The 14,785-nt window shown below is 42.8% G+C and overlaps 1 protein-coding gene across 2 annotated transcripts; it reads right to left on the reverse strand.

Moving 5' to 3' along the window:
- Positions 1–3,191: 3,191 nt before the first annotated feature.
- On the reverse strand, positions 3,192–13,440 carry LOC115174475 (beta-soluble NSF attachment protein). Of its 2 annotated transcripts, XM_029733025.1 has the most exons (10): positions 13,236–13,440; positions 10,703–10,782; positions 7,801–7,917; positions 6,575–6,621; positions 6,006–6,083; positions 5,661–5,801; positions 5,410–5,514; positions 5,215–5,283; positions 4,946–4,996; positions 3,192–4,708 (listed from the first exon to the last, which is right to left on the reverse strand). In XM_029733025.1, exons 1-10 carry the CDS (start codon positions 13,331–13,333, stop codon positions 4,607–4,609), a joined length of 888 nt encoding a protein of 295 aa, XP_029588885.1. In that variant the 5' UTR covers positions 13,334–13,440; the 3' UTR covers positions 3,192–4,606. The 2 variants fall into 2 exon arrangements, with proteins under 2 accessions (XP_029588885.1, XP_029588886.1); XM_029733026.1 differs by lacking the exon at positions 6,575–6,621 and having other exon boundaries at positions 13,236–13,422.
- Positions 13,441–14,785: the final 1,345 nt, after the last annotated feature.

The following is a 14,785-nucleotide window of genomic DNA, read 5'->3' on the forward strand; positions in this document are numbered from 1 at the left end:
TCGTATTTGGTCCCATATTTGTAGCACGCAATGACTACGTTACGCTTGTGTTACAAACTCATCGGATGCATTTGCAGTTTGTTTTGGGTTGTGTTTTGACCAATGAACTGAATGGTGAACAGTGTATTGTCATTTTGGAGTAACTTTTATTGTAAATAAGGATGTTTTTTTTCTACGTTAATGTGGATGCTACCATGATTATGGATAATCCATAAATGAATCGTGAATAATGACGAGTGAGAAAGTTAGAGGCACAAAGATCACCCCCCCCCCCCCCCCCACACGCACACGCACACAAAATGCTAAACTCCAATGTTAATGGTGAGGTCAGCATGTTCTGTCACCTTCTCACTCGTCATTATTCATTCATGATTGTTGTTAATCATGTCATTATCAGGATTCATTTTCAAGTGTTGTGAAACATCTTATCTACTCACTTAGAAGTACAATTACTACATTCACCATTCAGTTCCTATCAGGCAAAACAGAACACAAACTGTATTAAAATACCCTCAAATAAAAAGTGACATTCTGTACTGTTGCCTCATATGAGACATTTGATATCAAATCCAAATATGCTGGAGTATAGAGCCAAATTAACATGTGTAGCTTCACTGTCCAAATACATATGGAAGGGACTATTTGTCTATTTATTGGGTCTGAATTCATATTTTATGTTTGTCCTCTACTCTGTTGACGAAAAGTTATGGGTTTGTCTTTTTGAAACTAAGGCTGGGATTGAATCTGATTGTGGGTTATAGGTATTGCGGCTTTTAACCTCTAAAATATTGAGCCGTTCTGGATAGGTTCCAACCGACATTTTGGTGTACAAAGCCATATGTGAACGTCGTAGGGTCCAGTGCCCCGAAAGCTCCATCTACTCAGCTACCACTCTCTCAGCAGAACGGACTTGGAAGTGTCAGGTTTCAGACCGCACATTTGCATAGGGAGTAAAGTGTCACACTTTCTGGCAGATCCAGACAAATAATCGATTTACCCTCCCTCTGGGATTCAGCATATGAAAGGGGACAGTCTAGTGCACAGGTGTCAAACTCATTCCACAGAGGGCCGAGTGGCTGTGGGTTTTGCTCCTCCCTTGTACTTGATTGATGAATTAAGGGCCCTAGTTAGTAAGGAAAATACAAAAACCTGCTGACACTAGGCCCTCCATGGTAAGAGTTTGACAACCCTGGTCTAGTGCAAGGGTATTCAACTCTTAAAGGCTCTGCATGGGCAATCCGATGTCTGAAATGGACTAGCATTTACTGCGACGCGGCCTCCGCAGAGGTCAGAACGTTCATTCTTCTTCGCGGAGCAGAGCTGTTGTGAAGGAAGTGTTCTCTGTTTATACAGGACCTCCCGCCCCCACGTACCGTCAACTATTCATGTCAATGCGGATCTATACAGAGCTATAAGGAGCCCTTCACATTGTTATATAATTTGGGAGACACACGGCTGATGCAGTATGGAGTTCGATTTGCTCTCCGAAAGCCTCCGGAGGCTCCGCAATTGCGTCACACCCTCCGTAATGAGCCTCCGGCCCACATTTCGGAGCCTGCTGGTTTTCTGTTCTACCTGATAATGAATTGCATACACCCGGTGTCCTAGGTCTAAATCAGTCCCTGATTAGAGGGGAATAATGAAAGAAAACAGTGGAACTGGCTTTGAGGTCCACAGTTGAGTTTGAGGGGCCTAGCGAGTCCCAACAGTTGTGGTTTCATCTCGACGTGATATTCTCAGCTGGATTTAGAGCTTTCGACATAAAAAAAAATACTGAGTCATTTCATAGAATTGAAACGAGCACTTTCTCTTGGTCACAGACGGACAAATTCAGTTAGTGAAGTTGTAACAAGTCTGCACACATTTGAATAGTGTCTCTGTACTGCTTAGTGGGCTTTTAGGAGAAAAGTCTGTCGTCAGTTATATGAAAAGGTTCCGATATTGTACTGCCATTAACCCCTTGAATCAATTTGTTGCCCCGTGGAAATCAAATCAGCATAAATACATCTCCATAAAAATCGATCTGTATTAAATATAAAAAACAGATACCTTGAGACTCGAAATTGAGCTCAGGTGCATCCTGTTTCCATTGATCATCCTTGAGATGTTTCTACAACTTGATGGGAGTCCATCTGTGGTAAATTCAATTGATTGGACATGATTTGGAAACGCACACACTTGCAATATCAATTGTGGAACCTTTTATAGACATGTCAGAGCAAAAACCAAGCCATGAGGTTGAAGGAATTGTCCATAGAGCTCCGAGACAGGATTGTGTCGAAGCACAGAGCTGGGGAAGGATACCAAAACAATTCTGCAGCATTGAAGGTGTCCCAAGAACACAGTGGCCTCCATTATTCTTAAATGGAAGAAGTTTGGAACCACCAAGACTCTTCCTAGAGCTGGTCGCCCGGCCAAACTGAGCAGTTGGGGGGAAAAGGGCCTTGGTCAGGGAGGTGACCAAGAACCCGATGGCTGATCTTCACAGTTCCTCTGTGGAGATGGGAGAACCTTCCAGAAGGACAACCATCTCTGCAGCACTCCACCAATCAGGCCTTTATGGTAGAGTGGCCAGAGATTGGAGATTGCCAAAAGGCACCTAAAGACTCCTAGACTATGAGAAACAAGATTCTCTGGTCTGATGGAACCAAGATTGAACTCATTGGCCTGAATCCCAAGCATCACGTCTGAAGGAAACCTGACACCATCCCTACGGTGAAGCATGGTGGTGGAAGCATCATGCTGTGGAGCTGTTTTTCAGCGGCAGGGACTGGGAGACTAGTCAGGATCGAGGGAAAATTAACAGCGCAAAGTACAGAGAGATCCTTGATGATAACCTGCTCCAGAGCGCTCAGGACCTCAGACTGGGGCGAAGGTTCACCTTCCAACAGGACAACAACCCTAAGAACACAGCAAAGACAACGCAGGAGTGGCTTTGGGAAAAGTCTAAATGTCCTTGAGTGGCAGAGATCCCATTCACGGTTGACGCGGCATATGTTGGCTTGATCGGAAAAAGCTGTAAAGTCTATAACCCGCAATCAGAATCTCTGCCTAAGTATGCTTAATTCATGGTTTCTTTTGTGTAACATGTTTGACATTTACTCCTAACGTTATCACTAATACAAGCACATATCATATTCAAATTGTGTAGACTTAAGTTTGATAAACAGCAATAGCAGTAGAGACCCACAGAATGATAATGATTTTATTTAGTTAATTATCAGATACAGACCAAATAAAAAGAGCACCATTCCATCTGAAAGAAGCTTAATATGCAGGCTGACTGCCCCCTACGTTGTGGGGCACTCAGTAGAAACCTTGCTGCAGTTCATCACTACTAGGAAATGTTGCACAACACTATTACCTATACACACACAAAGAAATGCAGCTCTGCTAGTTGCCAGCAAGAGGATGCACTAGCATACACCTACATGGTTACAACTTCACTACACATAGTACATCAACATGAGGGACAATGAAAGAACAAGCTGGAGATTAGAAGTGAAACTGCTCTTACAAGAGGGCAAGGGATTTTCTTAGCTTTGCGTTAAAAAAATAATAATTTACAAGCAGAATTAGGAAGTCGCCTCACATAGGCAGATTGTGTCTAACCTCATAATACAGAATAAGAAATATGGAAAAAATACCAACTAAGCAAAATATACTTTCTGGCCATGTCTTGATTGTAAATAAACTGTATTTGTATCAATTGTCCATTTCAAGAATAAGATTTTTAAATATGAAACAATTCATTGTCATCTCAGGCTGGAATACCTTTGTTTACAAGAACCATTTATGATATAAGTAATTTCCCTTCTAAGACTTTTCTGTTGGAAGCCAAGCAAAGACAATAGAAATATATATTTAAAATACTCATTTCTAGATGAAGTCACATCTGTTGAACCTAATAGAATAATGAATTACAACTGTACAAATCATGCAGTGTTTGTGCGCTCCATACTAACATCAGTGATCAATGCCTTGGTATTAGAATGCCTCTCTGGCCTTCTCAGAAGTTTACTCACCACTAAACAGGAAATGTATCGGATCTATCCTCCAGAAAGAGGTGTGACTGGATCCACATCCTAACTAGAGTTTGGCGATAAGAGAGCACGGATATAATAGAATTCAACAGAGTGTACATAAGTCTTTATAAATACCTACACCAGGGTAGGCAACTAGATTCAGACGCAGGATCATTTTTGTAGGAGCGGATGGTTTCGGGGCCAGAACATAATTCGTACACTGCAAATTTACCACAACTAAGCCCAAAAAGAGATTATTTTCAAATACAATAATTTCACACCTTCATTACATTGATACACAATCGCATATCTCTTTCTTTTTTTTTTTTTGTGGGAATACTTGGGAACAGATTTACTAAATTAAACTAATTTTAGCTGACCAAAACCTCAAATCCCTCCCTAAAAGTCAGACCCCTGGCCTAGACATTGCAGCAGCTTTAACTGCCTGGACATTCTGTATGTAAGAACCTGGACTGAGTCATTGCACAAAAACAATATGGGATGAGTAAGGGGTGAAGTAGTGGAGAGGGGTGGCATGCCGTGTGTGCGTCCCGCGCCGCTGTGTTCCCCCTGTCGTGGTCTCACTTCAGGTCTCCCTCGTCCCCTTGGATGGTCTTCTTGATGCGCAGCAGCATGGTGGTCTGCCATTGGTCCAGACGAGAGATGGAGTCAAACTCTTTAATCTGAGGGAGGTTGAAAGGGAATAAGACTCAATCTAAGCACCTCTTCAAATACTAAAAAGGAATCCATGCTTTTTTTCCTTAAATAATGACTGATCTGGCATGACTGCATTTGTGAATGCCATGAACTGGAGTCAATGGCTTTCAACAATCCAATGGTAGGCAACGACATCAGACCTACATTTTTTTCAAAGGGAAAAAGCAGCCAGCCCTGTGAATCAATGAGCCATTTAGACTTACTGCTTCTGTGAAAGCTTCACAGTTCTGTTCCTCATGAGCATCCAGGAGTTTCTGTAAAACAGTGATTTACAGTAGCTGGTCAGATTGCTTCTGCAAAATGGCTGTTGTGCAGGTGCTACACAATAGTAGTGGATGACATAACCACATCCTATGTAAGCGCTTTGAGATCTAGTGAACTGCACAATATAACTTTAATATATTTCCACGATAAACACCATAAAGGGATACAATTAACAAATCGAAGGCTTTAGATGGGGTCAGTGACATACCTTCAACAGCTTGCACTCTCTTGAGTCAGAGAAAGCCGGGAACATCTCTTCGTACTTCTCAACAGCAAGCTGCAGAAATAAATTAAAAATGTAGTTTTCCTTCATACAAAGCACTAAGTCAGAGTACTGCTTCATTTAAAAATCAGAACAGCGCTGAACCCCTATGGTCTAGGTGACATGATGCTGCCGACTGACTTTGGCGTTAAGTTCATCCACGATGAAGTGACACAGAGAGGCTTTGAAGAAGTACTCTTTGGCGCTGTATTTCAGCAGGGGGTTATCCATGGTGCTGGATCCAACCTGGTAACACACACGAACACTCAATTCACTGGGTTCATCAATTCATCTCATTGGGAAACCATTGATATACAAATCAGTTTCTGTTCAGACACACGTGCACCCACAAGCATGCCGAGGTGACGTACAATACACACACACACACACACCTGTTCGTAGATCTCGATGGCCTTTGCGTACTGTTCCAACTGAGCGGCATAGGCCCCCACCTTCAGTAGACACTTGTTTGCAGAACTGTTGGACTCCTCTCCTTTGTAGTAGTCTGCTGCCTGCTCATAGTGGGCGATGGCCTAGAGCAGGACCAGGGGGGAATGGGAACCAAAACACTGAGTAGAGGTCCAAAAAAGGCAAAATAATAGAATTTTCTTTCTAATGTAAACCAATAAGGAAATGAGACGGCGAGAAATTGATAAACTATTCCAAGTCTTCAGACACCTTGCTAGTCCAATAACCATATACGACGACACACACGCACAAACACATTCAAAACGCACCTTCTCTATATCCACCAGTTCTGACTCGTAGATCTCTGCGATGGTGATGTGGTGTTTGGCTGCGATGGTGAACCTTCCCTGGACGAGCCAAACACAGGACAGGAATCAATACTGGGGCTGGGAATTTTACCTTACTACGTGACCAGACCAGGAAATACTCTGGACCCTGATCGTTACTAAGTGGCTTTAGAGAGAGGAGAGAAATCATTACTAAACTGGCTTTACAGAGAAGCCAAGTACTTCAAAATTTAGCCTGCGTCACAATACAAATGTTGCAGTTGAAATGGCCTTCGTCAGCTACTCCACGCAATACATCACCCTCTTTTGAAACAGAGAGGAGCATCTTCAAGGGGGCTGGGCTATACGATAGGGAGGGTGCCATTGAGAGGATGGCATTGGAATGAAATAGTAGAACCTGCATTATCAGAACAGTTTTACAACTACAGCCAAAAGGATAAATTCTGACAAGGAAAATAAATCGGTCATTCATAGAACACTGATGATGAACCATGACAATGTGTTATATGGTTCTGGCCATGCATGTCCCCGTCTGTGAGCGTCTGTCTTACCATGTCTGTGTATATATCAACAGCTGCGTTTAAGCACTTGATAGCCTCTATTGGCAGCATTAAAGGAAGAGGGGAGAGTTAGACTGACAGACAGTATTAGGGTAGGTTAGATGCATGCATACGTCAAAAGGTCAACAATCCAAAAGGAGATTTCTGAAAATTGGAAAGAAGTGAAAGAAACAACGCATGCTCTTGCGTTACGATTCTCTCGTAGAGCAAGGTTGCATAACATGAAATGTTATTTTTCCTTGTGGCTGGCTGGGTATTTCATCTACAGTAGGTTATAATTCCATCACCACCGGTGGACGGGTTTATCATTAAATCCACTCTCGACAACATGGCAGGCTAACCTCAATAATAACCATCCCAGGGCTGGTACTACAGCCCCAACTTCCTACAATTTTAATCATACCAAAAGGTAAAGAGGAGAGCCCACTGGAGAGCTACTCAATTCTACTCAGTAAGTATTTACTGACGGTACTTGAGGGCAATTTTTTTGCAATATAGTCACAGTTTAATATAGTTAAGCAATAAGGCACGAGGGCGTGTGGTATATGGCCAATATACCACGGCTAAGGGCTGTTCTTATGCACGACGCATCTCCGAGTGTATGGACACAGCCCTAAGCCGTGGTATATTGGCCATATACCACAAATCCCCGAGGTGCCTTATTGCTATTATAAACTGGTTACCAACGTAATCAGAGCAGTAAAAATAAAATGTTTTGTCATACACGTGGTGTACGGTCTGATATACCACGGCTGTCAGCCAATCAGCATTCAGGGCTCGAACCACCCAGTTTATAGTCAGTAATATAGCATGGCTCTCTCCCCGGAGCAGATGGTTGGCCCACATGTCAGATGCAAACAGACAACCTATACAGGGTGGCCTGATTTCTGACACAGTACCAGAAAGACTTGGACTTATCGTGTGTAACACCAAGAAATGACTGGGAATTCTAATTCATTATCACTCTTCCCAGTAGACTAGCTTCTCCGTAGAGCCCATTCTGCTCAAGTTACCGTTCTAGAGCCACAACCACTGCTGTCTGTATGGATCTGACTGACACATACCACAGACTTCTATTAGCCCTGGAAAATGTGCAGCAGTTTTTGCTACTTTCACAAGGGACTGAAATGTAGTAAAGTAAAGTTAAAGCAGGCTGTTTGAGGTCATTTACTATAACCTAAAGGCCCAGTTTGGCTTTTCGGTGTGCGGTATCTCACCGCTGGGGTCTGCCTTTTTGAAAGCGTTTCCTGCATCGATGAAGCTGGTGGCCGAGTCGTGTTTGTTCTGGAGCTGCATGTGGATCCGGGCCGCCTGGCAGAAGGCATTACCAGCAGCTGGAGACACACACAAACAAACATAAAGCAAATTCATTGCACCTTGTTCTTCAAGGCCCTCCAAGAATAGTGCTGAGTAATTATAGAAGGAATCACACAGCTAAAATGACTCCAAAACACAGTGACTCCATCCACAGAGGAGTAGGCAGCACACACTCCCAGTCTTTCATGTGTGTAGGCTACTGTTAATTAAACATGTCAACCTAGTGCCGATTGCCTCCATTTTTGCATATTTATGACACTGAATGTTATCAGGTCTTCAACCAAAATCGAATATTAGATAAATGGAACGCGAGTGAACAAATAACACCGATACTCATTTCATTTGTTGAATTAAAGTTATGCAACACCCAACGCCCCTGTGTGAAAAAGTAATTGCCCCTGACACTCAATAACTGGTTGTGAAACCTTTAGCTGAAACGACTACAACCAAATGCTTCCTGTAGTTGATCAGTCTCTCATCCCTGTGGATGAATTTTTGCCCACTCTTCCATGCAGAACTGCTTTACCTCAGCGACATGTGGGTTTTTGCGCATGAACTGCTAGTTTCATGTCCTGCCACAACATCTTAAATCGGGTTTAGGTCCAGACTATTTCCAGAACTTTAAACATGTTGCTTTTCAGCCATTCTGGTGTAGACGTGCTTGTGTGTTTTGGATCATTGTCTTGCTGCATGACCCAGCTGCGCTTCAGCTCACAGACGGATAGCCTGACATTCTCCTGTAGAATTCTCTGCTACAGAGCAGAATTCATGGTTCCTTCAATGATGGCAAGTCATCCAGGTCCTGAGGCAGCAAAGCATCCCCAAACCATCACACTTCCACCACGTTTGGCCGTTGCTACGAGGTTCTTAACCTGTTGGGGCTAGGGGGCAGTATTTGCACGGCCGGATAAAAAAGCATACCCGATTTAAACTGGTTACTACTCTTGCCCAGAAACGAGAATATGCATATAATTGGTAGATTTGGATAGAAAACACTAAAGTTTCTAAAACTGTTTGAATGGTGTCTGAGTATAACAGAACTCATATGGCAGGCCAAAACCTGAGAAGATTCCATACAGGAAGTGCCCTGTCTGACAATTTGTTCTCCTTCTGTGGCATCTCTTTAAAAAAATACAGCATCTCTGCTGTAACGTGACATTTTCTAAGGCTTCCATTGGCTCTCAGAAGGCGCCAGAAAGTGTAATGGGGTGTCTGCAGTCTCTGGGCGAAGTACAGCAGCTCTGTTTGTGAGTGGTCAGGCTGGGAACAGTGCGACTGAGATGCTCGTTCATGAGAATTCTCAATTTTTTTCTTTCAGCCTTTGAATGAATACAACGTCGCCCGGTTGGAATATTATCGCTATTTTACGAGAAAAATAGCATAAAAATTGATTTTAAACAGCATTTGACATGCTTCGAAGTACAGTAATGGAATATTTTTACATTTTTTGTCACGAAATGCGCTCGCGCGTCACCCTTCGGATACTGACCTGAACGCATGAACAAAACGGAGCTATTTGAATATAACTATGGATTATTTGGAACCAAAACAACATGTTGTTGAAGTAGAAGTCCTGGGAGTGCATTCTGACGAAGAACAGCAAAGGTAATCCAATTTTTCTTATAGTAAATCTGAGTTTGGTGAGGGCCAAACTTGGTGGGTGTCAAATTAGCTAGCCGTGATGGCCGGGCTATGTACTCAGAATATTGCAAAATGTGCTTTCGCCAAAAAGCTATTTTAAAATCTGACACCGCGATTGCTTAAAGAGTTCTGTATCTATAATTCTTAAAATAATTATGTATTTTGTGAACGTTAATCGTGAGTAATTTAGTAAAATTCACCGGAAGTTTGCGGTGGGTATGCTAGTTCTGAACATCACGTGCTAATGTAAAAAGCTGGTTTTTGATATAAATATGAACTTGATTGAACAAAACATGCATGTATTGTATAACATAATGTGTCATCTGATGAAGATCATCAAAGGTTAGTGCTGCATTTAGCTGTGGTTTTGGTTTTTGTGACATATATGCTTGCTTTGAAAATGGCTGTGTGATTATTTTTGGCAGGGTACTCTCCTGACATAATCTAATGTTTTGCTTTCGCTGTAAAGCCTTTTTGAAATCGGACAATGTGATTAGATTAACGAGAGTCTTGTCTTTAAAATGGTGTAAAATAGTCATATGCTTGAGAAATTGAAGTTATAGCATTTTTGAGGTATTTGTATTTCGCGCCACGCGATTCCACTGGCTGTTGACTAGGTGGGACTCGCCCAGGGAGGTTAATGTGGAATGCAGTGTTCGGTTTTCGCCAGACACAACAGGACCCATGTCGTCCAAAAGGTTGACTCAAATTTGTCACTAAGCACCTGGATGATCGTCAAGACTCCTGGAAGAATGTTCCATGGATAGATTCCGTTTATCTAACATTAGGTTTTGGTTAAAGATCTGATAACATTCCGTGTCCAGGATATCAAAAAATTGCAAAGTCAGAAAGGGGGCAAATACTTTTTCACAGCACTGTATAGTCAATGCTTCCCATACTGACAGCATTTAACGCTTTAGTTTTAATTACTACCTTCGTCAGACACACACACACACACACACACACACACACACACACACACACACACACACACACACACACACACACACACACACACACACACACACACACACACACACACACACACACACACACACACACACACACACACACACACACACACACACACACACTAAATGGGCTAATCGTTCAATCAAGGTCAACCATGTTTAGTGTGAAATAGAGCACACAGAAGTGTACCGTTCCAGTTCTTGGCCATCTTGAACATGTTGGCTGCTCTGCAGTACATTTCACAAGCCTCTTCAACTTTATGAGGTCCACTGGAGAGAGAAGAGAGCAAAATACATAGGGTTAACACACAAGACTCAAACCTATGCCACGTAATCATACAGTTTTAGATGTGGGTGAAGTTGCTAATATAGGAAAAGACTACAATGCAGCACTTTCATTATTGACCAGACCCCTTACGCTGAGAGAGAAAACATCAGTCAGCCGGCCATGTTGGACGGTGGTGCCGGTATCGATCTCTCTGTCTCTCTCTCCCTGACCCCATGGGAATTTCCTCCAACTCTTGACTAATGATGCTCTAGCTGTCCAATCACTCACTAACCAGGTTTCCATCCAACCTTTTTATGCACCTAAAGTACATGTTGGATATTTAAAAAGATTCAGGGCAGGCCTGAGGGAAGCGGCAAATTTGGATGTAACCTTTCCGACAAAACAAAATACGCTAGACAAGGTGGATCTTTGTGTCGGTATAATGTATTATGCGAGAAATGGTGGTGGAAACCCTTTTATGTAGAAATATTGATATAATAACCATCACATGGAAGCAAACTTGGGAGGAGTCACGCGATGAAATATTGTGTGGTCCTCCCACTACGGCTCGCATGCCGTTTATTAGGCTACAGATGAAATAAGATATGAACTTCACAGGGTGGTCAACGTGCACAGCGGTGACCTTAATTCTCCTTTCCAATAAATATCGAGGGTCGTATTCTAGTGACATCATGATCGATGCTTGGCTGCAGTTTGACAAGTAAAAATAATCTTGCTCTTATCCATAATAACTCATCATGTAAGGTACGGCGGAAGTTTATGCAGGGCTTTATAAACAAAAAGAGTGTGATGCGTCGATCTACCAGACTTCAAAAGAGGGCCAGCCTACTTTCATATACAGAATGCTATGAGGTGTACTGAACCTATCACTCGCAATAAAGAAAGTACGCTACGATAAACTGCATCCGATGGCTTCAATACAGTGGCACCTGCATTCATATAGACAATATCGCCACAGTCTAGAAAAATCGGTATTAAAGTCGACTGCCGTTTAATTAAAGGCTTTAGGCCTACCTCAATCTGGTATGATCCTCGTACAGCATCTTAAATGGTTGTTCACCGGTATAGTACAGTAGAAAAGCCGTGCCCAAAGCCAGACATCCAGGTAGGCTTTTCTCTGACGATGGAGAGTCAGATTTAGACCTCTCCATCGCTTTCACCTTAGTGGCCCTTTTGAGAGCCATTTCATTTCATTAGGAATACTATTGGATGGCTGCCAGGAACTGAATGCAGTGAATCTTAGTGTGTGTGTACACCAAATGCTACAGAATTCTTCAATGGTATGGTATGATTAGGGCCCCGTGTTTTGGGCAATCATGTCACATATGTAAGAAATTGTCAAAGGGGACAGTTTGATCAAAAAGTAAAATAAAAAGTTAAAATCCATGCATGTCAAATGATTGTGCAAAAGACAGGACCCTAGGTAGGGTACAGACAGACAGCTAACGATGGTTAGATACTACTGCACTGTTGGGAGCCAGGAACACAAGCATTTTGCTACACCCACAATAACATCTGCTAAATATGTGTATGTGACCAATGCAATTTGATAAAGCTGCCAAATAGACATCATCAAAAGGCTGACTGGTTAGATACACCAGAGACTTGAACAGGACTGACCTGCATTGCAGTGGCCTTGGAACTGGCAGACACACCTACTCCTAGGTCCTACTATTGGAATAAATTACAGGCAAATTCATAAATACAGCACACAAAGGTGGCATATAGGATTTACACTTCATAGAAATGGTTAAAGAAGTCAAGACCGAATTGGTGTGCTGTATCAGATGGCCCGATGGGTGATTAAGAATTTAAAAAACGCAAAGAACAATAAAAATATATGCATGGAGAGTAATCGCCTGCCTTTGGGATGTTACTTAGCCTTCATGGCACAGGCCCAAGAGTCGTGACCTGCTTCTAGGTTGTTTACATTCACTTAAAGGGAATAATGTAACTGGTTTGTGGCAGACAATAGTAAGTCACTAAGTGTACGTGCACAAATCATCCAAAAGGTGGTTAGTTAGATATTTACCATCAGAGCCACTGCCCAAATGACAGATTACCTACATATTTCAAGGCTTAGATTCGCTAATTTTGCTAATTAGAAGGCGCAATGCTAGCTAGCTAACGTTACTATAGCTGGTTAAACATAGACTGTCTGCAGAAGCATGCATGAGGTTATAGCTAGCAACTAGTTAGTTATTTTAATGGCAAATGTTTACTATGGCATGCTTAGAGGATGTCCATGGTCACATAACGACATCTTGTAGCATTATAGAGCTAGCTACATTCGATGGCATGGTGCCAATGATTCATCTCTAATGGTAAACAGCTCTGTGATAAGACCCAGAGACTGAGTTAGCATGCGGAGTGACGATAAACGAGCTAACGGACGTTAGCTTTATTGACATCGTCGTTGCCGAAGCATTCTTACCCAAACATGCCTCCCAAGAACGAGCCAGACGTTTTCACTTTCTTGTCAGCGTCAGCCATCAGCTGAATCGCTTCCTTCTCTTTCCCAGAGTTGTCCATTCTCTGATTTTAACAGTGCAAACACTAACGTTAAGTAGCAGTCAGAAAAATAATATCCGCATCCGATTCTAGGAATGAAGGATTACCGTCGATGCTTTTATTTAGCGTAGGCGTGCCCTTGCAGTAGCCAAGAGAATCATGGTACTTTGAGTTTTCATCTAGGCAAAAAAAACTTGACCTTGTATGCAGTTAAACTACAACTCCCATTTGAAAAACTAATAAATTAAAGCCCCTGTTACGTAATATTTCACACGCTTTAGTTAGGTCATAAATTATACTCGTGCTTTGACACCTTTCTGATCTTAGATCAAAACAAATTCTGGTAAGCAAAATAGCTCCTATCGTGGCAATGAGAAATTAACAAATACATTTTGAGTCTGTTTATATCATTGAGCACTTAATGGCGCTTAACACATGGCTAAAACCCTGGACCACATACATACCACAAACCACCCCAGTCAAGATGTGATGGGCATGCATAGAACTAAAGTGAAATACAGGCACCCCCTCCTTCCATCTGCATTCTTTCAAACATTTTAATTTACATGTTCCATACATGTTGACACAACAACACAAATAATTGCACTCCACACTGCCCTCTCCCACCTGGATAAGAGGAACACCTATGTGAGATTGCTGTTCATTGGCTACACCATAATGCCCTCCAAGCTCAGGACCCTGGGACTGAACACCTCCCTCTGCAACTGGAACCTGGACTTCCTGATGGGCTGCCCCCAGGTGGTGAGGGTAGGCACCCACACATTGGCCAAGCTGACCATCAACACAGGGACCCCTCAGGGGTGCATGCTTAGTCCCCTCCCGTACTCCCTGTTCACCCACGACTGCGTGGCTGCGCACGACACCAACACCATCATTAAGTTTGCTGACGAGCACGACGGTGGTAGGCCTGATGACCTAGTACAACTGAATGCCTTTAACTGAAATGTGTCTTCCACATTTAAAACAAACCCTCTGAATCAGCGAGGGGCTGCCTTAATCGACATCCACGTCTTCGGCGCCCGGGGAACAGTATGATAACTGCCTTGCTCAGGGGCAAAACGACAGATTTTGTACTTGTCAGCTCGGGATTCGATCCAGCAACCTTTTGGTTACTGGCCCAACGCTCTAACCACTAGGCTACCTGCCGCCCCCTGAGGGAGGTCAGTGACCTGGCAGTGTGGTGCCAAGACAACAAACTTTCCCTCAAAGCCAGCAAGACAAAGATGATTTTGTCCCCGCAGTGGCGTGGGTCGAGAGCTTCCTCAGTGTCCACATCACTAAGAAATTAACATGATCCACACACACCACCACTGTCATGAAGAAGGCACGGCAATGCCTCTTCCAACCTCAGGAGACTGAAAGGGTTTGGCACAGGCCCTCGGATCCTCAAAAAGTTGCACTGAAATTATCTTGACTGGCTGCATTACGTAACAGGGGCTTTTTATCTTTATT

This window comes from Salmo trutta, chromosome 35, assembly GCF_901001165.1.
Source record: "Salmo trutta chromosome 35, fSalTru1.1, whole genome shotgun sequence".
NCBI lineage: Eukaryota > Metazoa > Chordata > Actinopteri > Salmoniformes > Salmonidae > Salmo > Salmo trutta.